The sequence below is a fragment of the Artibeus jamaicensis genome, unplaced genomic scaffold (assembly GCF_021234435.1).
Source record: "Artibeus jamaicensis isolate MK-2021 breed Jamaican fruit bat unplaced genomic scaffold, CSHL_Jam_final contig_797, whole genome shotgun sequence".
Taxonomy (NCBI): domain Eukaryota; kingdom Metazoa; phylum Chordata; class Mammalia; order Chiroptera; family Phyllostomidae; genus Artibeus; species Artibeus jamaicensis.
In genome coordinates, this window is record NW_026521977.1 from 29,450,986 (window position 1) to 29,474,429 (window position 23,444).

General features: G+C 51.7%; 1 protein-coding gene across 3 annotated transcripts in view; it reads left to right on the forward strand.

Moving 5' to 3' along the window:
- Positions 1-12,713: 12,713 nt before the first annotated feature.
- Positions 12,714-23,444, forward strand: part of PTPRJ (protein tyrosine phosphatase receptor type J) — a 142,306-nt gene continuing 131,575 nt past the window's right edge. For 2 of the 3 annotated variants that reach the window (XM_037166113.2, XM_053673083.1), the window contains exon 1: positions 12,714-13,180. In XM_037166113.2, the coding sequence (XP_037022008.2) occupies positions 12,746-13,180 (435 nt within the window). In that variant the 5' untranslated portion in view covers positions 12,714-12,745. Of the gene's footprint in view, positions 13,181-15,273; positions 15,301-23,444 lie in introns of those variants that run through there. The other variant, XM_053673084.1, reaches the window with a different exon arrangement.

The window sequence follows — 23,444 nt, forward strand, 5'->3', positions numbered from 1 at the left end:
TGCTTGTACCATTTTGCTTCCTGCTGCCTCCTTGGTAAGATGCAGATGCCTCCCCATTCTAATCCCTGGGGAGGAAGAGTCACGGGCTGTGTGCCTAGAGGGCCATGCTTCACACCCTGGGCTTTATCACTCATTGGCTGTGTGACTCGAATTATTAGGAGCAAGTCCTTTATCCCCATCTTGATTTCCTCATCTGTAAGTGGAACTGGTAATAGTGTTCTTAGGGCTTTTATGAGAATGGAGTTGATACATAATTAGAATCAAAACTGCTACCTGGTAAGAGCTCACTTAACATGGCCGACTGTACTCTTTCAGGTCTTCTTGCATCCTAGGAGGGTCCCCTTCCCAACCTGAGTCACGTTCCTCCCTGTAACTCAGTCTCATAGCAGCCTATTCCCTTTCCAAACAGCATGCAGGACAATTTGCAATCATCTAGAAAAGAGTAGCCACTTCGCAGAGTTGTTACAATGATTCACTGAAGTAATGTGAGTAACGCACACAACTTGTTTGGCTCTTAGGAAGTGCATGTTTTATTATTATTATTATTATTATTATTATTATTATTATTACGGACAGTGGCTTTCTTCCTTGGCTAAAAATCACTGATGTATCTACATGTTGATAATCTCACCGAATCGAAGGTACACATCCACTGTACCCCACACCGTCACCGGTGTATTTATGAAAAATAGGAACCCATGAGGCAAAGCTTTCCTGTCACTTAAAATCCTCATCCGATGACTATTGAAGAGCTCTCTTCAGTCCTATAGACTGAAGAGACACAGACTCTTGTCACACATCAGGCTGCTCTGCCTCCTTGCCTTTTCATCTCAGCACCCAATCAGCATGGAGTCTCTTTGGAGACATGGTGAGTGCTGATTAAACCCCACACCTGCAGTGCTGACAATGCCCGGCCTTCTGGGAAAGGATGACAGATGGAGAGCTGTGACCATGGCTGTGCGTGTGCCATCGATGGCACCCACTGCACGGCTGTCTCCTGGCCGTCAGCGATGTCAGATGCCGTCCACGCCCGACATTATTTCAGAGGCAGAAAAAATATCAAAGCACATAAACATTTGATAAAAGACACTATTAAAATGTAAGGGTTTTCCTTAACAGTTGTAACGGTTCCTTATTTGGTTTTCCAAAAGCCACTGTGGTTTTGGTCAGTCCTGTTCAGGTTTTCCTTCTAGGCAGTGACTTCATCTTTAACATCAAACTTTGTGTTGGCTCAGCAGTGGGAGCTGCTGTAGAAGATAAACCCTAAAACCATGGCGGTTATCACCATAAAGCTTTATGTCTTGCTCATGGAAAGTCCAAAGCAGGTGTCCTTCATTGGTAGCAAGAACTTCGCCCCACATAGTCACTTGGGGACCGGATACACAGAGATCTTTGCCGGTGTCACTAGGCCACTTCGAGGGCAGCCCTGCCCACAGGCACAGAAGGTGTTATGGGCTGAGCCCCGGGGTGGCTCGCGCAGCACGCTTTTCTCAGATTCCACAGTCCCAACCTGATCACAGGGCCACACCTAACAGCAAGCGGGGCTGGGAAATGCCCTCCAGTGTGTCTACGGGAGGGAGCGAACCTGAGTTTGGTAACCAGGTCTGAGCGTCGGTGCCGAGCCTCGCAAGGAAACAAAGTGTGGCAACGGGCGGGCGGTGCGGGCGCGCTCACCCCTTCCTCGCAGCAGCCCCACAAACGGCCACGTCCTCACCTCACAGGCGGAGGAGCCGGGGCTCCGAGAGGCGAATGGCCTGCCCCAGGCCCCACTGCTCCCCAGTCATGGAGCCAGGGTTGAGGTGGTGTCTGCCTGTGTCCTTCCTTCCACACCAACCTGCCTCTCTGAATTAGACAAGAAAGGGGAGGGGGGAGAGAACGAGAGAGACAGACAGACAGACTATAGTCCTTGTACAGGCTGACTCACCTATAGGTGTCCTTTGCTTTTCTTCCAAGGCCAGAGATTTCACGCAGTCAGTCACCTCTTGCCAGTGGGTGGAGGGGACCAGCTACAGTGTTTCACCCACAAATAGCCTGGGTTTCTTTTGTTTGGGTCTGGCAAGGAGGTGTTCTCTCCTGCGTTCATGATGAGAGCAGCCTTATCGTCAGTGAAGATGCAGGTATAGATACAGAAGTTAAAGGAGATGTCAAGGTCAAGACAACCAAACACAATGTGTAGATGCCGATTGAATCCTAGTTTAAAATACCAGCATTGAAAAATATCTGGGAAACCACTGTATGTATGTGGGTATGGACAGAGTATTTGGTTACATCAAGGAATTGTCACTTTTGTTGAGTACAATAATGGTGTTGTGGCTAAGTTGAATGATGCCTTTAAGTTTTGGAGATGTGTATTTAGGGGTGAATTGTTATGATCTGTATACTGCAAAATGTGTCAACAATAAAAACAGCAACAGGTAAACAGGCGACACAAGTGAATAAGAACTGTTAAATGTCGGTTATAAGAAAGAGGATTGGACCAGGGGTGGGCCTGGGATCCAAGCTGGGCCAATCAGAATCCTCTGGGAACTGGGACTTGACATGGACCAGGAGCCGCACTGTCCGAATGTGGAAGAGGTGAGGGGCCGGGAAACCTGCAGAGATGCACAGGAGGGCGGCCCGCCGGGCAGGAGCAGGAGGTGGAGGAGCAGAGACCGTGGGCCTGGGCTCTTGGCTGCTTTCCAGCTCTTGCAGCCAGGCCTGGGGGAGGCCCTGCGTGTTTCTGCTTGGGGGTCTGCCAGATGCCCCAGTGGTCTCCTCACAGAGCTCTCCTGTTGCTTAAACCATCTCTGTAACCTGCAAACAAGCAAACACAAATAGTAGCTACGATGGTGAGTGGGGCTACACGTCAATCCTTCAGAGCCTCTGTCTGCCCATCTGTGAGGTGGGAATACTACAGGGCTCATGCCCCAAGGTCGTGGAGAGGGCCAAGGGTAACCATGTCTGCAGGGCTGTAGGCTGGCGTCTGTCCTGATTCGTCAGAACCTGTGCCTGACAGGGTAAGCTATTTTGAGTATTTTTCCTGACTGCAAGTGAAAGAACTCTGTAAACCTGAAAGTGGTAGAAGACTGTAGGTATGTGTGTACACACACACATACACTCACAAGGTCTGTCCAGAGGGAATCCAGCCATGGAATATGAAACACAGAGACATTTATTGAAGAAGATACAAGAAACACTGTACACAGGACAATGACACCTCAGTCCCCTTCAAAGTAGGCACTTTGGGACTTCACACATTTCTCCCAGTTGCCATCAGCTGCCCGGTCATATTTTCTTTAATCTTATTGAAGACCTGAAATCTCTTCCCTTTCAAAGATAATTTTAGTTTTTGGAAAAGCCAGAAGTTGCAGGGCACCAAATCTGGGCTGTAGGGGGGCCTGAATCTCCTGGGTGATTTGATGTTTTAGCAAAAATCTCGGCACGAGACCTGATGCACGAGTGGGTAAATGTTGTGATGAAGTTGCCAATCACCGGTTGTCCATCGCTATGGCTTTTCTGGATCATCCGAATAGTTTCCACAGAGGACTGTTCAAGCTTAATGCAAAATTTGACACAGACTCATTGCTCCGTTCACTCAGTCATTTTGAATGTGATGGCCACACAGCACACATGCTCACTCAGTGGCATCCACCGCCCTCACTGACTAGTACAGTGAAGTCGTCATTGTTCATGCATGTGCATTCCAGTCCACTCTCCTTGCCTGCCAGGCTACATCAATATTGTGCAAACTGTTCTCGATGCATTAACAATCGCTGGACTTTTCCCGGACAGACCTCTAGTTATCCACCTGCTACCCCAGTCTGCTCTTGACTTTTCCTATAAACGTCTCCATGGCTTTAGATGGTCGTTGTCTTTCTCTGGGCCTTCATTTATTTGTCAGGGGTTGAATGCATGACCACTAAGCTCCCTTCCAGTTCAGGGAGTGAAAGGTCAATCATCTGACTAACACCTGCTGTGGGCCAAGTGCGCAGAGAACACACCTGCCTCAGGTTGGTGCCGGAGGCCAGGGGGCCAGGAGCCAGGGATCCTCCCGGGTAACAAATGCCAGGTTGAGTCAGGGAGTCTGCCAGGATCCCTTCACTGCTCAGCCCTGTTTTGGTGGATGGTTCGCATTGCGAATGTCTTGCTCCAGGCACCATGAGTCTCCAGAGTGTCACTGTGTCAGCAGGGATCAGGAGAAGGAAAATGTAGCTTTGCCAGAAAAGCCAAGACCTTGAGGACACCTGCTGTCGCCTTCCTGGTGCCAGGATCACAGCCGGTCTGCGAACTCCTTCTCTCTGTGCGATTTCACTGCTTAGGGTGAGGGCCAAGTCAGAAACAGGCCCAGGATCAGCCCAGCCCGGCCCGGCCTGCCTTGCCAGGGCCCAGAGGCTCACGGCAAAAACGCTGCATGTGTGTACGTCATGTGTGCAAAGTTCTAGGCTTTGGCTAAATCAAACACACTGATATTTCTTCATGATCCAGAAATTAACTGAAGTCCGCAGAGGACGGCGGAGGCGCAGAATTAGGGACATCTTCTTTCTTGCCCATCACACAGAGGAGCGGGAGCAGAGTCCCAGGAGAATGCAGGACAGAAGACTTCCTGCTAAAGCGCTGCCGATACCCTGGCTAGCTTGTTGTCACCGGCTGTGCAACCGCATGGGAGACGCTCAGGATGGGAACGAATTCTGTGGCGGGACCTCCTTGTCCCCGCCCCCCCCACCCGTGCCAGCCCCGGGGAAGCCACCACGCAGTGGTTAACCCAAGATCTGTGTCTGCCTCCTGCCTCTGACTCCTGCGTGTCTTTGAGCAACTTCCTTAAACTGTTGGGTCTGTCGTTCCCTTAACCATCACGTGGGGCCCACGTCAGAGCCTCGGTACAGGGAGGTGGTCCGGGCGACAGCAGATGGAGCGTGTGGTGCGGCTGGCCCGCAGCCGGGGGTGGAGCTGCCAGTAATAGCAGTCGGTGTTACCACTTAGGGTTTCACCCTCTGTCTCGTTTGGAGTAGAGTTTTCAAGTAAGTGTAAAGAGAAGCTCAAGGTTTAGTCTAGGCCTTCTAGAATTCCTTTTGCTTTATAGGAAAAAAAAGATCCCACAGACTCAGAATGAGCTTGAGAGGATTTTCTTGAAGCCGGGTTGGAGGAAGCTAAGTGCATCTGTCTGCTGCTGATTCCGATTAGAAATAGCACTCGGATCGGAGTCTCTGCGGCGGCTCCGGAGGGAGCGTGGGCACCGACCCTACTGCTGGGGGCTGGGAGCCCGGCCACCCGACGGACACGGGCTGGCACATCCCGGACGTGAAGGTCCGCAGCGGTGCACCGGGGTCTTCATAAAGTGCAGGCTCTGACTTAGTAGGTGTATGAAGCAGGGTTCTGCGGGAAAATAGAACCAGTAGGACACACACACACACACAATATACATATAATACAGGAAACATACATTATGCATTCAATATGATATGTAATGTAGGGGATTGCCACGTCCAAGGCTAACCATGTCATCTGACAAAGTCACGGCATGGGGACTACGACTTCACAGAAGCGTGTTCTGGCCAGGTGGACGTGGCATAAGTGGATATATGGTGTTGATTCTGTTCGTGCTGACTCTTGGTATTTTGACATTTACTTTTCTGATAATTTGGAATCTCCTAGAAATGATTGCCATTCTCAGAGCTGATCAACAACTAGGTCAGACTGAGAAAAAGGCCACCTTGGCCTTTCCCCAAAATAATACCCTCTCTGGGGGCCCAGAGGAGGAAAGGCCCACAATGTCCAGTGAGTCCAAGGGGAAGAATATTTCCTTCCCTGACCCAGGTAAGCAGATGCAGGACAAGTTAATATTAGGTGGCAGGGAGCCAGAATTACCCAGAGCGCTCCCCCGAGTTAATTCCCTCTAATGAAATAGCCCCGAATATCTAAAAGTTGTTGGAGTAACAGCCCCTCCTTTACTTTGAACAGGAATATATATTAATTAGAATTTAGTAGACAAAAAAACAGGAGAAGCTTGTTAGATACTATAAACTAAGCACGTAGATACAATTACCAAGGAGTTAGAGTCCATAGTACACAGAGAAACATTTTGGACAGAAAGATAGATGGCTAAGTTAGACATCACAAAGGCCTTATAATAAATTTCCTAACCTCTGCTCGGTCTAGCGTACCTTTTGCCCCATGCCAAATTCTAGACCTTTAATAAATAAGACATTCAAACTCTGTACATAGAGCTATTTCAAATTGTCTGATGAATGATTCTCCTGGTCAAAACAATTTTTGTTTAATATAACTGAAACTATGGAAATTCTTGTACTTTTCCTGGTTACCTTTGTATTGATTTTTTCTGCTTAACTGATCATGCTATACACCTGCAAATGTTAATCACTACCTAAAATGAAAATATAAAAACCTGCTTGTACTTGCAATAAACGGAACAGAGCTTCACTGTCCTTTGAGGCGTGATGTCGTCTGTTACCCAGCGCCGACGCCTTACCCACCTTCGGGAACCCCTGGACCCTGCTGCGGCTGGACCGTGGGAGGGGATATACCATATATATTATATAACATAGGAGATCTATCAAATACTATATGTAATATAGGAGACATACATTATAGGAGACGTATCATATGTATTACGTATAATATAGGAGGTATAAGTATTCAACGTTCTATGTAACACAGGAGACACATATCATACAGGAGATAGGTCACGTGTATTTTATATCTAAATAAAACAAGGCATTGGCCCCTGTGCTTATGGAGGTCGAGAAGCCTCGCCACGTGCAGTGTTCCGGCTGGAGACCGGGAGAGCTGGTGGTGGAGTTCAGAGCCCGGGGCACAGAGGGCTGGCGGCGTGGGTTCGGTCTGGTCCGAGGGCCTGCGAAGAGGAGCACAGGGCAGGAGGACGGAAGCTGCAGCTGGCACAGTCGGGCGGGGACGGAACCCAGCCGTCCTCCACCGTTCCGTTGGGTCCGGGCCTGGACGGGTTGGATGAGGCCCACCCGCCTTGCGGAGGGGCACCTGCTTTACTCCGTTCCCCAGTCCAACTGCGAGTCTCCTCCAGAAGCACCCTCACAGACACGCCCAGACAGCGGGGCATCCTGTGGCCCGCCTAGGGTGACACATACAGTTAACTGTCACAGCAGGTCTGGGGTGGGGCCAGAAGTTCTGCATTTCTAACACGCTTTCAGGGGACATCCGTGCAGCTGGTCAGTGGAGCATTTTCATCAACAGGATTTTAGAGGCTCGATAAGTAGCTGGTCGTGACCGCTGTTCACCTGGCGGTTCTAGCTCTGCATTTCGGGCAGGTCGTAGGGTTGGCCTTCCCTCCCCCTGTAGTGGTCAGGGCCACACAACTAGTTCTGGCTGATGACCTGTGAGCGAGAGAGATTAGTGCCACTTCCGGGACAGAGTATTTCACTTCCAGTTCAACCCTCCCAAACCCTTTCCCCCTTTGCCAGAGCAGTTGGCAAGGTTCCAGACGGCGTCTGCTCCAGCAGGTGGCTCCTAAGGGGACGGCCAGGTGCAGCCCGGCTCTCAGCTGACCTGTGGAGACGTGGAGTGAGAATGTTCTTGTTCGTTCTTTTCCATCATCGAGTTCTGGGGGGTGTTTGTTACTACGGCGTAACCGAGCCCATGCTGACCCAGGCACCAATCTAACCCCCGTTTTACAAAGGAAGGAACAGCCCAGGGCGAGTGCATCGTCTCTGCAATGACATCGGGTAACAAGTCTTAGGGCCCTGACCCCCCATCTCCTTCTCTGTCAGTCACCATGCCTGCCTCTCCACGTGGGGCTCCCGGAATGGGTGCCAGGCACCTGGCACGTGTCATTTCCTGTCCTCTTTGCAGAAATGGATTATCACCCCGTTCCTTATGTGAGGAAATGGAGGCCGAAACTGTGCAGCAAGTTTACGGATCGGAACCTACGGCCATCTGGGCCAAGCACATATTCTGCCCCTTACACCACCCTGCCGCACACCTGCCAAAAAGATATTTTAATAATATCTTTTATTTCACCCTATTTGCTTTATTCCGGGCAGGATTATCAGTGCTCAAACTAATTTTTTAAAGTACGTATAACCATCCCAAGAACGTCCTCATTTGCAGATAAGGGTGTTGGGCACAGAGAACTTAAGTAACTGGTTCAGGGTCACACAGCTAATAAATGGAAGAGCTAGGATCTGAACCCAGGCAGCCGACTTCATAGTCCATCCTCGTACCCGCTGCGGTTTATTATTATGAGCATAGCTTATCCACAGATCAACTGAATATGCCATATGCATATATGTTCATATGTGTTCATGCACCACTTACATATCATAAAGTAACTATCGACGTTCATGATTTTGATTTGCTTATTTAGATTGCAGGGCGTTTTTTTCTGTACTGACAAGATTCCATGACACAATTGTTACAAGTTCATTTCTTATCCTAACCCTTACCCAGGTGTCCTATGGATCCAGTGTAATGTGATTAAGACCTTTTTTTTTAACCCGAAAAAAAAATTCTTTTCAAACTCAAACAAAATTAATTTATTTTCAGCAAGCCTGGAAGGGCCCAGCCACGGAGAAGCCCTGGGACTCTGGGCCTCCTGCTCACTCTCCCGCTGGTCTTTACACCTCTCAGTCCTGTCTTTGTTGGGGTGGCATTTCTGCTGCAGGCTTCATTGCTTGCCTCCTGCCCCCTGCCTGCCTCTTCTGGTCTTTGTGCAGAAGTTGTTCTCAAGCCCTGCACAAAAGCCCCTTGTCCCCAGGTCTCCTTGTCACACACTCCCTGTGTTTCCAGGTGCTCTGAGACCATGGTCCTGGGCCGGTCTCACCAGAACACAGAGGCTCTGGGCTTACTGAGAGCTTCACCTCTGTGAGCGCGAGGCTGTGGGCTCATCCCTGTGGGTGTTTAACACTTAGGGAACGGTGCGGCGTGAGGGTCTCTTGAGGACGGTGGCTCTCTGTCTGTTCTGCAGACCCTGAGTCGGTTACAATAGGCTTCCATTCCTTCACGGAACATCTGTTACATGCAACTGTTTCTTTGCAAGTGCAACTTTGTCTTCTATCTTGACACACACAAATTAGGAAAATGCTCAATGTTGCAAGTGCTTGAGGAAACAGGAAAGGCACCGTGAGGCGCTCACTCCCTGGCTCTGTGCACAGGCAGGTGATCTGGGCTCTGTTCGGGGAGGAGCTGAGGTCTGGGGGACGAGCATGGAGTTCTAACCACAGTGCAGTTATTAGTCCACAGGAAACATCCTGTTACTATTATAAAGATGAAGTGCTCCTTTCTTTTCTTCTTCTTCTTTTTTTAAATAAAGAACTTTCAAAATCTTCCTTTCCATTCTGATTTAGTTCAAGTCTGTGAGGCAGGAAGGTCTCAGGCAGCCAGGCCTGTGACATTAGCTAATCAGACTCCCAAGAAACATTCCATTCCGCTTAGGAGGGCTTTGGAGAATGGTTTGCTCATGGTGGCTTTTAAAACAAACGGAGGGTTGCCAGGCTGAATGGGCTCCCTGCGGGGCTGCTGACCTGGTTCCAGGCTGGTGCCCAGCACGCCTGCCTCCTGCTGGGACAGTGGACATGCCACTGAACATGGCTGCCTGCCTGTTCCCAGTTCTTGAGGGATGCAGTAGAAAGCCTTGCATTCTCTGTCCCTTCCCATTTTAAAATTGGGAAAACTGAGGCTCAGGAGAGTAATAATAATAGCCAACACACAGAGCACTTTGTGTTAGTGTATCTACAAACATGGAGGGGAGGAAGACCATGGCATGATGGCAAGGATGGTTTCATCCTGGTTCTAACACTCCGAAGCTGTGAGACCCCATGTAAGTCACTAAATCTCTATGAGGCTCAGTTTCTTTGTTTGTTAAATACTGATAGTAATACCTATTCTACAGGGTTGTTGTAAGAAGAGAAACAATGACTGCAAAACACCTAGAGTAGTGCCTGGCACTTAGTAGGTGCCTGGTCAGCGGTCTTTATTTCTATCGGGGACATGGTGCAAGCCAATGATAGAGTGAACAGTGTTTTCCAGTCCCTCTAGACAGTAAGAATGACCCAAGACAGTGGATAAAAGTTGGTAAGAATACCCATTCCCAGGCCCTGTTCTGCACAGCCTGTAGAAAATGGGAATCTGTACCATAACAAGCCACTGGGTAACTCCTGCCAGGTACTTCCGGAACACATCCAGAGACCTCCATGCCAGCCTCTTGGTTTGGCTCTGATATTTCCTATGAACCTGGGTTTATATTCAGCAAAGCTGTAGCTTCTGCTTGAAGGTGGACATGATTAAAAGGTCAAATGTCATTATACATTATATTCTCAGAGACTGTGCCCTGAACTTTGCACAGTAGATTTATCCCTGAAAAGCTGTTTGCAAATGGAGGTGTGTGTGTGTGTGTGTGTGTGTGTGTGTGAGAGAGAGAGAGAGAGAGAGAGAGAAAGAGAAATAGAGGAGGGGGTTGAGGGGGCGGAAAGAACAGGCATATATTTAATACCTCAGCTTGCAGTTCAAAGGAGTACATGCCATTCAACTAAATAATATTGTTTGAGTGACTTTTGTGCTGGGCGTGCAATGATAAGATGTAGCCCATGTATTCAAGGGGCTCATTTAAGAGTTCTGTGAGGAAGATGGTCAAGGAGGCAATTTGTGGTTAGGTAGGGTTCACACTGGGGGAGCCAGGAGACCGTGGTGGGGGGTAAGCACTCGACGTGGGGCTGGGGAGTCTGGGAACTTCAAGGGGAAGTAACATCTGAGGGAGAGACCTATCAATTGGCATCAAGTCTTTCTCTCTCTCTTTTCTTTTTTGCAAAGTGAATGACACTTCCCTAATTTATCCTTGCAGAAATGAATCTTCACATCACGGTTCCCCTGGATGCATTTATACAAGCCCGCTGCAGACACAAGCTTTGAGTTCCTGCTGGGGGGAGGCACAGAGCGAGGTGTGGCGGTTGCCCAGGGAGAGAACAGCCAGTCCCTGCCCTCAGGGAGTTTGCACTGCAATTCCACAGGATTCACTTCTGTCCTCCTCTGGGCCGTTAATCCAGTGTAATCTGTGTAAGACCGAACACGTCATTTACCACTCAGGTCTTAACTCCTTTCACTGAAAGGCCGTGTGTTCTCCTTCATCACCACGTGGTGGGGAAATCCCATTCCCACCAACACTTCCGTGCGGGCATCCATTTCATCCAGGAGAAAACCAGAGGGCACGCTGCAGTTTCCAGAGCTGTCTGCCAGGAGGCCATGGAGGCTGGGTGGGTCCCCAGGGTCTGTGGGGCCTGTGAATATGGGGGGGCCAGGGCGGCCTGCAGACCTGGTGGCTTTTCCTCCTCCCGGGCACCAGGAACATGACAGCCTTTCAAACCACCTGTCTCCGCTCAGATGGGGAGGAGGGGGGTGGACAGGGCTCCTCGTGAATTATGATGACATCATGTTTAAACAAAAGGTGGCAAGGTGGCAGTCCACAGGTGGGTCCTCTGACCTTCTCTGCCTGTCTGGTGAGAGCTGTTTGGACCCTTTCAGTGCAGGTGTCTTCCCTTCTGCACAGAGGGGGTACCTGCAGGCAGTGTTAGTCACCTGGCCGTTTGCGCCCTCTGCACAGAGAATCTACCCCCAGACCAGTTATTCTAGCTTTCAGAATCCCACCCCCCAAACACGAACGCCCACCCTCCCGTTCCCTGCTTCTCAGAAGGCCGAGCCTGAATCATCCACCTTCAGCTTCTTTGCCAAGTTGCTCCCACTTCCTGAGGCGTTACCCCCTCTTTCCGCTTGGAGAAACCCAACCCGGCCTTCAAAGGCCAGCTCAGGTGTCACCTCTTTCTTTGGTTGGCATTCACCTCTCCCTCCCTGCACTCCTTGGTTTGGCCCTTTCTCTCATTACCTTTCTTGGGCAACTGGCTTCGCCTCCCAGGTCCTCAGTTTTCTCCCCGGGCACGGGCGCAGCAGCAGCATCTGCAGCAATCTTTAACCCCGTTAGTCGTGGGCTTCTTTGACAACGGGACGAAGGCTGCTGGTCTTGAGGACTTTCCCCTTCATGGCTGCGTGTAGTCACCAAGCACGTCTTTCTAGCCGGACACTAGCGGTAGTACGTTCATCTCACCGACGAGGAAAGAAGGCCCAGAGGGGTGAAGTGCCCGTCCCCAGGCCACACAGCTAAGCAGCACCAGCAGAGCCAGAGGTGCACCGTGTGCCAGAGCTGGGGGCCTAACCGCGGGACCCGCTCCGACGCCGGCTCTCCGCCTCCCGGGCCGGGCAGCGGGGCGCGCAGAACACAGCGCACAGCCCTGTGTCCTGCAGTTCGGGGGTTTCGGAGCCCCAAGCCCACCCACTGGCCAGGTCAGCCAGGCCTTCGCCGGGTTGCTCCCTAAACACAGGCCTGGCTTGTGCCCTTGGTAGGGCTTTCGGTCAGCATATGGTGACCCAAACCCGGGGCCCGGGGGGGGGACCGAGGCTGGGGCGCCGGTACCGTGGCGTGCGGGCTCTCGGCGTCCCGGGTCCTCGGTCCCAGGAATGTGGGAGGGCCCGGAGGAGAAGGCGGCGGGGCGGGGGCGCTTCCTCTGCCCGCGGGAGGGGCGCCGCGGAGGCGCGCGCCGGGCGCGCCGCTGCCCCCTCCCCACCGCCCGGCCCGCGGGGCGGGGGCGGGGGCTGCCGCGGAGGGCGGCGAAGGGGCCGCGGGGCTCGGCCGCCGCCGGGCCGGCGGGGCGGGAGGAAGCGATGAATATTCAGAGGGGGAGGGGAGCAAAGGGCGGGAGCGCTCGCCGCGGCGCCCTGCAGCCCGAGCCGCATGACGCGCAGAGGAGGCAGCGGGAGCCGCCGGAGCCGCGGGAGCCGGGACCCCGTTGCCGCGCACGGGGGGTGGGCGCCGCTTGCTCCGCCCCGCGAAGCTCCTGCGCGCCCAGGGACGGGTCCCCTCCGCGACCGCTGCGCCGGGCCCAGCCGCGGGGCCGCCGCTGCTGCCATGTCCCCGGGGAAGCCCGGGGCGGGCGGAGCGGGGACTAGGCGGACCGGCTGGAGGAGGCGGAGGCGGAGGCGGTGGCTGCAGGCGGCGAGCGGGGCGCCCGGGCTCGGGCGCACGGCGGGGCCGGACTCGCGCGGCCCGGACACGTTCCAGAGCGCGCGGGGCATGAAGCCGGCGGCGCGGGAGGCGCGGCCACCTCGGCGCCCGTCCCGGCTGCGCTGGGCGCTGCCGCCGCTGCTGCTGCTGTGTCGCCTGGGCCAGGTGAGCGGCCTGGGGCCCGGACGCGGGGGGCAGGGCGGGGCGGGACTGGCATCCCCGGCACCTGCCCGCGGTGCCGCCTGCAGGGTTGGGGGAGGTGAGGGCCCGGGTCCTAGGGAAGCCTCCCGGAGGGCTGGCGGGAAGCAGCCGGCCTCGCAGGCCGGTGACCGAGCCGGTCACCCTGCTGCCCGGCACCAGAGGGCGGGCGGCGGGCCCCGGGGTCCCGGGGTGCCCGGAGCCTCCGTCCGACGCCCCCGCGGACTGCAGGCCGTCTCTGGCCCGCCCTTCCCGCAGCTGGTTCGGTCTGCAGACCCGGCTCGCCAGCCGGAGGCGACCGGAGGGGGCGTGTGTGATGAGGACGCCGGGCGCGGAGCGGGGCGACCGGGCCTGCAGGGCCCGAGGGGCTGGGCGGAGGGGCAGCGGCGATGGCCCGGGGCCGGGTCGCGGGGCAGGGGGCGAGGGGCCGAGGGCACGGCTTTTGGGGAAAGTTGCCCCCTCCAGGCAGGGGGGCTGCACGCCGGGGTCCCTCCCGCGGACGGTCCTCTCCCCGGGGAAGCCGGTCGCCTCGCCGGGGGTTTACTTCGTGCTCGGTGGGCGCCGGCTCGCCCCCCTCGGCCCTGCGTTCTCGCTTCGCTTTTCGGATAATGCTGCGCCTGGCGTTTCGGGGACCGAGCTTTCGCAAAGCTGCGTTTCCCCTCGGTGCCGCCCCCCGGGGGGAGGCAGGGCAGCTGGGAGGCTGCCCACCGCACGGAGGGGCCTGGAGGGAAGAAGGGAAAGAGCCGGGCGCCCCGCCCGCGGTTCCTCGCAGCCTTCCAGGAGCCCGCTCGGGGCTCGAACCCGCCGTGGAAAGGGCTCTGGTGATGACGCCCCGCTGCGCGTTTTGTTCATGAAAATCTTGCTTGTTTTACACCGACAGGCGCTCTAAGGGGCCGATGACGTTCGAAACCTGGCAAGTCAGTTACGACTGGGGATGGAACTCGGTTTCAGGGAAAACTTTTCACGCGCCTTGGGGAGCAGTGCAGCCCGGCAGGCGGGCGGCGGCGGAGCCCCGGGGGCCACTGTCCCCTCGCCGCGGTCCTCGGCAGGCTCCGAACTGGCTCCTCGGAGGGCCCGGCAGCAGCGTGACCTCGTGCAGAGAACCCTGGGTCAGGCGTCCGAGGGGGCTCCGGGGCTGGACTCCGGCGTTCGCAGGGCGGGTCGCGGCCACCTGCCCCGCGGGCCGGGGCTCCCCCTGGCCAGCGTCTGAAAGAGCGTTGTAGGGAGTAAAGGGTGTCCAGGCGGGACTGTCACGAAGGTGTAGTGTGCGGGGGACTGTTTCCTCCCTGTTCCCGCAAGGAAGCTCTGGGGAACAGTCTGTGAGATTAAAGAGAGAGAGAGAGAGAGAGAGAGAGAGAGAGAAAAGAAAGAACCTTATAATTGAAGAGCTCTTGCACCAAAATTTATACTAAAGACATGCTTGTTCTTCACTTATTTTTAGTTTAATTTGGTGCATGTATATTTCATTACATTACATTATTACATTTTTAATTTTGTTTTTGCTTCTGTCCTGGTGGTTGTTAGCGGTGCTTTGGATCAGCGAAACATTTCTTCGGTAAATTTATTTCTTGCTCAATCCTTTTCTTGAATTTCAGTAGCATATTGCCTGCCACTCCACACTTGTCCCTATTCAGATATTTCCTTCCGCTCCGATTTATTCTGCAGAAACTCAAGAGGACTCTATTTCTCATTTTTTTTTTTTGGATACGTTATAAAATAGGAACTCTAAAAGGCTCTCTGAAAAAGGATCTTCAAATTCACATTTGGCAGTTCATTTTGATGCTGGATATGTCAGGGAATCAATGAATTTTTGATCTGGACCAGTCTTCCCAGGTGCCTCAAACCCCTCATTTCTTTTAGGTGAGGACACTGAGGCCCAGAGGAGACAGTGACCTGGCTGAGGTCGCCTGCCATTGCCTCGCATTTTTCACTTTGCTCTTACTTTTCGAGGTCGGGACTGTCCTGCCTCGTTTCGTGTGTCCCTGGAGCTGTGGGTGTGAACGGTTTCTCAGCATCAGGCCATGTTTGAAGTTAGAAGTCGCGTGGAAGATTTTCGAAGCTGGCGTGTTTAGGACATGTGGGTGCAGGTATCTGACTACCTCCCTAACACAGGACTGACTTTGTGTGGCTTGGATAGTGTGTGTGTGTGATTTAAAAAGGCATCCCACCTACAGCAGGGTAAGGGAAGGGGCGAGGCGTGGAAAAGGCACAGCTCGGTTGGAGCAGGAGTGAGGACTGGTGTGGAAGTTGGGAGGCCAAGATGCCGGAGGCCTCAGTGCTTAGTGGGGCCGGAAAAGCAGTTTTCGACTCTGGCATCTCATCCCCAAGACAGGAAGGCCGGGTGGAGATGATTCCAGCGCGAGGGTTTTGCTGGTTGCAGTGCCCGACCCCGCCCATTCTTGCAGCATTTTTGCACACTATTTTTGGTTTATGTGTATGTTTTCGTCAGTGTGACAAAGCAATCCCCCCTTGCCTCCTTCTCTTGAGAAATGTAATCCTGACATATTCTTTATGAAGTCAGCTGGATAGTGGGCTGCTTTAAAAAGGAAAAAAAAAAAAGCTGGTGACTGACAGCTGTCTGGTTGGTCTTCTGGAGCTGTGGGTTTGCATATTCTTTGCTTTCTTGTTTACTGGGGAGTAATAACAGTTTGTGTTCACTGTCTGCTGTAGCTAGTCCTTGAGCCTGCTTGCCAACCTGCTTCATCCAGAGTACAAAAAATATTTTAACTCCTCTTTATATTGCTTGTTACATTCTCATATGGGTGACTTTAAATATTTTTGTTTTGCTTCAGAACAACAACGGGAAAACCAAATTTTATGTTTTGTTTGCAGACAGTTTAAGAAAACAGAGCAAATTGGTTTATGGTTAGACTGTGACTTTGAGCTGACTTCAAGTTCAGCCCCACGATAAAGATAACCGCGGAATACCCAAGCTGTCCTTAGCAGGGAGAATGAATCCTGGCTCCTGAGTGAGTAATTTTGGTCAGCAAAGAGGTTATTTAGCTCCTAAAAGTAATTTTTCCTTGGGGTTGAGGCCTAGGCAGAGCTGCAGTGTGACCGTAGGCCTGGGTTTAGCCAGCCCATCATCAGCAATTACTTCTTAGTTCATTCACTGCTAGGCCAAGGGGATTATTTTGAGTGCAGCGTTAGAGGCAATTTCCGGTGCATTTCCCTTCTAACATCATGCTGTCCATTGGTGATATTGTAACTGACATCATGCTGTTGATTGGTAGTGTTGTCATTAACAGGTAACAGTGCATGTGGCAGGCACTGAGCGAAGGGCTTGCACGCATTCCCTCATTTGATCGTTTCGGAAATAGTAAGAGGTGGGTGCTGTCACCTTCCCATTTCATCTGAGAGAAAACTGAGGTTCAGAAGTTACCAACGACTCATAAGTGGTAGGTGGCAGAGCCAAGCCTAGTGTCACCATGGCTGCGGGTGACTGTCCTGCGCTGTGAGAAGTCGTGTGTTTTAGGGAAGGTCTTGAGAGTACCACTAACAGATGGGACTTTTGTGTCAAGGGACAGGCTGGTGGGGCCCAAACCCTGATGGGGCTGGGAGTCGTCTCGCCTTCTCCGAATCCGAAATTCTGTAGCATCTACTCTTTTTGTATCGTGGACAAACAAGGGGCCTTCCTTCTTGCTCATGCTTCTTGGGGAGCCTGAGCTTATGAGTCAAGCCTGCCTTCGTGCAGACAGGATGGGGCTTGGACCTGGGTCCAGCTCCGCACTCAGCCGCTCAGTAGCTGCGTCCACTTGGGCAATGCAGTTGAAGTACATGACTCCTCATTTTCTTATCTGGGGAAAGGGACTAACACTTCCTGCTCCAGTGGGCAGTTGAGAGGATCGAACAAGATAGAAGAAGAGCTGCCACGTAACATCTAAGACACAATTCAATGGCTGGATGAGGCTGCTGTTGTTATTTGTGGGGGGAGAAGTGGGGCTTCAGATCATTAGTTTCTATACAAAACACTTATCAAGCATTTTGTGTAGGGTTTCCTGGGGCATGTGCAAAATGAGCTTAGTTCAGTCTTAAAACATTTTTCTATTCTCACTTTTTAGACAGAGAGGAGAGAGAGAGAGAGAGAGAGAAAGAGAAAGAAACCATTGATTGGTTGCTTTCTCACTGACTCTGCAACCTGGGTATGTGCCCTGACCAGGAATCAAACCCATAACCTTTTGGTCTGTGGGATGATGCTCTAAACAACTGAGCCACATGGGCCAGGGCCCAAAACATTTTTTAAATGTTCAGAATTATTTATTTTCTTTGTGAGGGGTATGAGAAAAAAGATTGTAAGTTACATATCAAGCCCATGATTTTCCAGGTAGACTGAGGTTCTTTGTAGTGCCCTAGTAAATAAGTTTACCGAAATTGAATAAGAAGGAGATCTACAGGGAAATATCATTAAATAATTACGCAAGGATAACGTGGTTCCAGGGAACTTGGACAGGTGACAGGTTGCCGCGGTCTGGGAAATGGGCACAGAGCGGAGGCCTCGGTGCTGAGTAAGAGTCCTGCCCTCGGGGCTCCACAGGCGGAGGGGGTGAGGCGTCACCTCCCCGACCCCAGCTAGCTGACCCCAGTCATGAGACAGGCCGCGGGCTGTGCTGGTGATGTCCTCGCTGTCCGCTCCGAGAAAGGGCTGGCCCAGGATTTGCCAGGGAAGGGGTGGGGATGACAACGAAAGGGCCAGACAGTCTCCGTGCAAATCCTGGAGCAGCAGCTACCTCAGACCAGGGAACCGCCGTAGCAATTTTCGTCCCCACCTTGTATGGCTGGCTTTTCGTTGGCATTCCTGGTGGCCCCTTGGAGGGAGGACAGGAGCTGCAGGAAGTTTGGTATTACTTCCTTATTAGTGAAGTTGCCGTCTTCCCATGGTCTCAGAATTTCCATGGCATGCAAATGCCTGGGTGAGGGGCGCTGATGAGGAGGTGGCAGGTGGGGGCATTTTGAAAGCACCGTGGTGTCAGCTCCCACAGAAGGTCTAATTTTAAACATGCAAATAATTTTCAGTTCCACTTTTCCTTCTTCCTGGTGCAGGGAAGCTGTACCCACTGCCGAGACGTGAGCAGACAATATTGTTTTTATGCCGCAATCATCTTCTGCAGGGCAGGAATGGGGTGATGTTTCTCTGGGTGCCGAGCTGGGCCTCGGCCTGTTGTTATTTCGTGGCGTCTGAGGGAGCGAGTGAGTGGAAATGAAAACTTGGCACCAGTTTGGAGCCTGTAAGGCAGTGGTCCTTACTCTTTCTGGGGTGGGGTAGGCATGAGACCCTTACAGAGTATGTGAAAGGGAAGCACCCTCTCCCCCAGAGAAATGAACGCATTTAGAATTTTGTGTCCAACTTCAGGCGTTCTGTAGAAGCTTTAAAATAGCCCATGCAGCCCAGGTTTAAAACCCTGCAGTCTGAAACGTGGAAAAGTATTTGTCCTCTTTAAAGATACCGCCACCCCCCCACCCTCCAGCCCCCCCCTGCCCCCGCCGTGGGGACCCTTTCTTTGCTTCTAGGAAAAACAATGTTTCTATGTAATACAGACGTGTATCCATCTTCATCTTTCTAAAAACATTGTATATACATTGTAATCTTCTTAGGCTTTTAATTTACTAAGGTATCTGAGAGATGATTTCATATTTGTACCAATAGCTTTCACTCGTTTTTTAAAAAATGACTGCCTGATGTTGCGATATGTGAATGAACCATAATTTATTGGACCATTTCTCAATCCATGGACACTTTAGTTATTTTTCGTCTCTACCTCCACCCTTTATAAATCATGCTTCAGAGAATTTCTTTTGGTGCACCTTTCAATGTAACCTTCATAAGCATACTCTTCAATCTTTAAGTTTTAGGGCTGCTGGGTTGGAGGGTTTATTCATTTAAGAATTTGATGGTGTTTGAGGTTGCCCTCCACAAATATCGTCCCAGTTTGTCCCTTGGCTGGGCCAGTTTGTTTCTCTGTACCATCAGGTGAATTGAGGATCGTCAAGTTGTGAGAGGTGAAAAATCGTATCCTGTTACTTTTATTTATAATTGTGAGTTGCACACTTTCCCCCCTCATTTTGGGCCATTTGCATTTCTTGCTTCCTTTTTTTTTGTTAACACCAGTTAGAGAGAGAAAGAGAGAGAGAGAGAGGGGTTGCCTTTTGTTATCGATTTTCACAAGCTCTTTGGTATTAAGAAGGTTAGTGTTTTGGTTTCATTTGTGTTGCAAATATATATGTTTCCAGCTATTTTTAATGCAGCCCTTGTTCCTTAGGTAAAACCCTGGATGGTGAAGCGGGTGTAGATCTCGGAGCCAAGCAGCGTGGTTGGAATGCTGGCTCTGCTACCTAACTAGCTGTGTGATCTTGGACAGGTGCCTTAACCTTTCTGATCCTTGCTGTTCACACCTCTAAAATGCTAATGGCAATAGTATTTCCTCTCACACAAAGTAGTTAGATAAGTGAGGCCGCATTATGTTAAAGTTCCTTACAAATGGGTATAGAAATATCAAAACAACTTAGAAAATATTCCATTTACTCAAGCATTACATTTTAAAGTTAGGGCAGAAGGCCGTAGTTATGAGTTGTCAAAATCGTGGTACAAAATCTTTTAAATTCGATGTAAGAGATTAAATCCACAATGGATTGTGTACATACGTACACATATCTGCATGTATTACAATGTATAATGGGGGACAGTAGAGGCTCCCTGATACCACAGGTTAAGTCTTATTTCTGTTTTGACAAGTGAATATAAGTGGGTTAATAAATGACTAAGAGATGCGACTGAAGAGCGGCCAGTGTGGCCTGTTCTTGCCCTAAAAGAGAACAGGGATACTGAGCATGTGTTTCTTTTTTTAAACCCAGTCCCAACCCCCACCCCCGCCCCCCAAACAAGGTCCTTCTTGCATTGGCTTAAGCACTTTTCTTTTTCTTGTGACCTGGCCAGCTTGGCTGTGGCCACCTCCTGTCTCTGGGTACGTTTTGTGTAGGGCTAAGGGGAGTATGGATGCCAGCAAGTGAAAGTTTAGAGACTTACTCCTTGGCTCTAATTGCTGGAGGTGGGAGGGAGGTGGGAGGCCAGTGGGAGGCCTGGGAGTCTGCTGACTGCGCCACCTGCTTCCCGGCAGCAAGTTTCCTGCTGCTGGCCGAGGGGCCACCTCATTGTCCTGCCCTTGTGTCATGGGGGTTCTTCCTCCCTTGCTGAGGGGGGCGACCACACTGGTGGACCTGCTGTTCCTGGGGCCTGGAGCTGGAGATCTGTGGGGGGGGGGGTGCAAAGGGAGATGGCAGCCCCGTGCTGAGTGCGCCTGTGTTGGAGGCAGACAGACCTGATTCCCCTCTTGCTGGTTGTGTGACCTTGGCCAGCTCTTCTAGTGCTTGGTGCCTTGTTGGTTCTCATCTGGAAAATGGGGACAAGAATACCTACCTCATAGGGATCTGGAGGAGTAAATCAACCTGCACAACAAGATCGTACCGGGGAGCAAACCTCCCAAAGGTGCTGGCTATTGTTTCATGACCTCATTTTGCTGGGATGCTGGCATAATTGACTACTTCAGAAAACTGAACAAGAATTATTTTTACCTTCTAGTTTACAGGCCCCTCAACACACATGAGTTCATTCTATCCTCACAGCATCCCTGCATTTTTCGTTGTTATTCCCCCGGAAGGTGCGCCGCAGAGTGCTTGTGAGTGGCTTGTCCAATTCAGGAGACATCTGTCTTTTGCACAAAATAATCTACTCTCACAGTGTCATCCAGGTTTGACCGTTATTCAAATGTGGAATCAGCTTACAAAAGGCAAATCGGGCCATTGAATCCCCTCGTTTGGCCCACACCCAATCATTAGGTTGAACTGTATATGAAATTACTGTTTTTGGTACTTTGACTATTGTGTGTAGTTCCACCTCATGTGTTTAAAAAAATGTGCTTCTAAAGGGAAGTTTGGAAAACGAAGTCTCGGACTCGCGTGCTGGAGAGCAGCGCATTTAAAACCGTGGCTGTAAACCTCAGTTCAGTGAGTCATGATCAGCACTAGGAAGGAGTGGGGTAGGGAGTGTCCTTCGAGCAGGAGGGACAAGTACTGTGTCATGAAGCTCGTTTCAGTTACATGCACACGTGTGACGTGTGTGTGCGTGTGTACTGAATTCCACTTAGAGTGGATTTCCTATCGGGGTCCCGCCGTTGCCCACCGCCCCCCCCACCCCCCGGAGGCCACAGCGTACAGGGGACGGAGCGGTGGAAGGGGCAGGGTGGGGGGCGGCGGTTCTGTTTCCAGAGACAGTGGAAACCAGTATAAGGTCCTGATGACGCATTGTAGCTGAAAACTGTCGTGCGACCGCTGGTGTGGGAAGGGCCAACTTCAGGAGAGGCCCCTTAGGAAGGGAGTGGGTGTCCTGAAGCAGAGGAGGCCTGCCTCACATAGCTGCCCTTCTGGAAACTTCAGGGGGCCGCCCCAGCAGGACAGCTTGTGCGCATGCTCTGCGCCCTTTGGTAAATGTGTTGGGTAGAGAGCCAGCACGCACTGCCTACCGTGTTGTGACTTTGAATGAGATTCCAGGGCCCCCTGCAGTGGGCCGAGCTCCGAGGGGTCACTCCCCATCTGGCGCGTAGTGGGGACTGACTCACAGCCTCCAGGACCCGCTGCCCTCCCTGCAGCCTCACCGATCTGCTCGGGACTCACGCTGACGCCTTGTCGGGGGCTGTTCGCCTGGCTGGCAGGAGGCTGACTCTGTTCCCTTTTGAGTTAGCTCAGGCTTTTTAAAAATATATAAACATATAGAAAAGTAAATAAAAGAAGAAAGTGAAATTACCTGTAATCTCTCCTCCCCCAAGGATAAGCCTGGTGCCATTTTGATGGGTGATCTTTGTCTTTTTTATGCATATTCTGTCTATTTATAATAAAATAGCGTTACCTCTTACACATTCTTTACAACCTACACTTTTTACCTAATAGGAAAAAAAAAACCTGTGGTAGATGCATCTCTGGGGACACCCAGGAGGCTACGGTATGAACCTGAGGCTTCTTCCTCTAAGGCTTGCATTGTGGAAAGTCTTTTGAAATGTGTTTTTTTTTTTTAAACAAACAAACAAACATGGGCATATTATAGATTAGATACAAAATTGGCATCCAGAACTTTTTCAGCAAATACAGGAGACAACAAACCATTTCCATACTGCAGGCCCCTGGGGCGGGGGTGGCGGCCGGGCGGCGGGGTCTCTGTCCTGTTTTCCTCAGGGGCAGTTTGTAAGGTGGAGACAGTAGGTTGCAAACGTTTCTTTTGCCAGAAGGTGCTCCTCGCTTCTGTAACTTTTAGCTGTTGCCTATTGTTACATTATAGGGAAGCACCTGCATTTATCTCATTCCTTCTTTTGTTAGTCTTCTAGCTTCTGAAAGGTTTTGCTGTGATGAACCCTAAAAAGATGACTTTGCGATTAAGTCTCTGAGCACATCTCTGAAGACTGTCTTAGGAGACGTGGAGATGATAAAAGTAACAAAAGCAGCGACCGAAGGTTGGGTATTTGTCAACACTCTGTACCTATTAATTCACGTAATCCAGTGAGGTAGTTAGAGGGAAGGAAACTGAGGCCCCGGGAGCTATAACCTGGCCCACGGTCACGTGCTGTGCTGGAACCTACCCGGCCAGCTGCGGGCTTCCTTTGGGGCGCAGGAAGCCGCAACGGACAGCCCCCACGGGCCAGGGCGTGTGCGGGTCCCCGGAGAGGACAGCTGGACTTGAGGGCCGTTCCCGTAGGTGGGAGAGCCATCTCAGCCATCTGTGGGATGGATGACACGTTGACACTTGCCGCTCAGAGCTGTGACGTCAGGGACTGGAGGAAATGCTTCCTAAAGCTACAGAAGATGAAAATTTCTTTGCCAGCGATTTTAGAACCTGGAACCATAAGCGGTAAAAGCTGCCTGAAACCAGTGAAGGACCTCATTGCCTTTTGCTGGGCTCTTGGCCTTCCCATTGTGAGTGAGTGTGGGTGTCACGGAGTTTGAGATCCGGCGCGGATGACATGAGCTCAGGGTGTCCTGTTGGAAGAGCAGCGTGGGAACGGGTACAGGATTTGGTGTCAGCAGAAGCTGGGCCCAGAGCATGACCTTCTCCTGCAGCCCTGACCCTGAATCTGCCCACCTGGGCACCTGCTGTGCCATCTGCAAAATGGGTCATACAGTCCCACCTCGGAACGCGTCAGCTTCAGTCTGCATTGAACCCTGCACTTGTTGCATTTTGATGAGAAAAAAA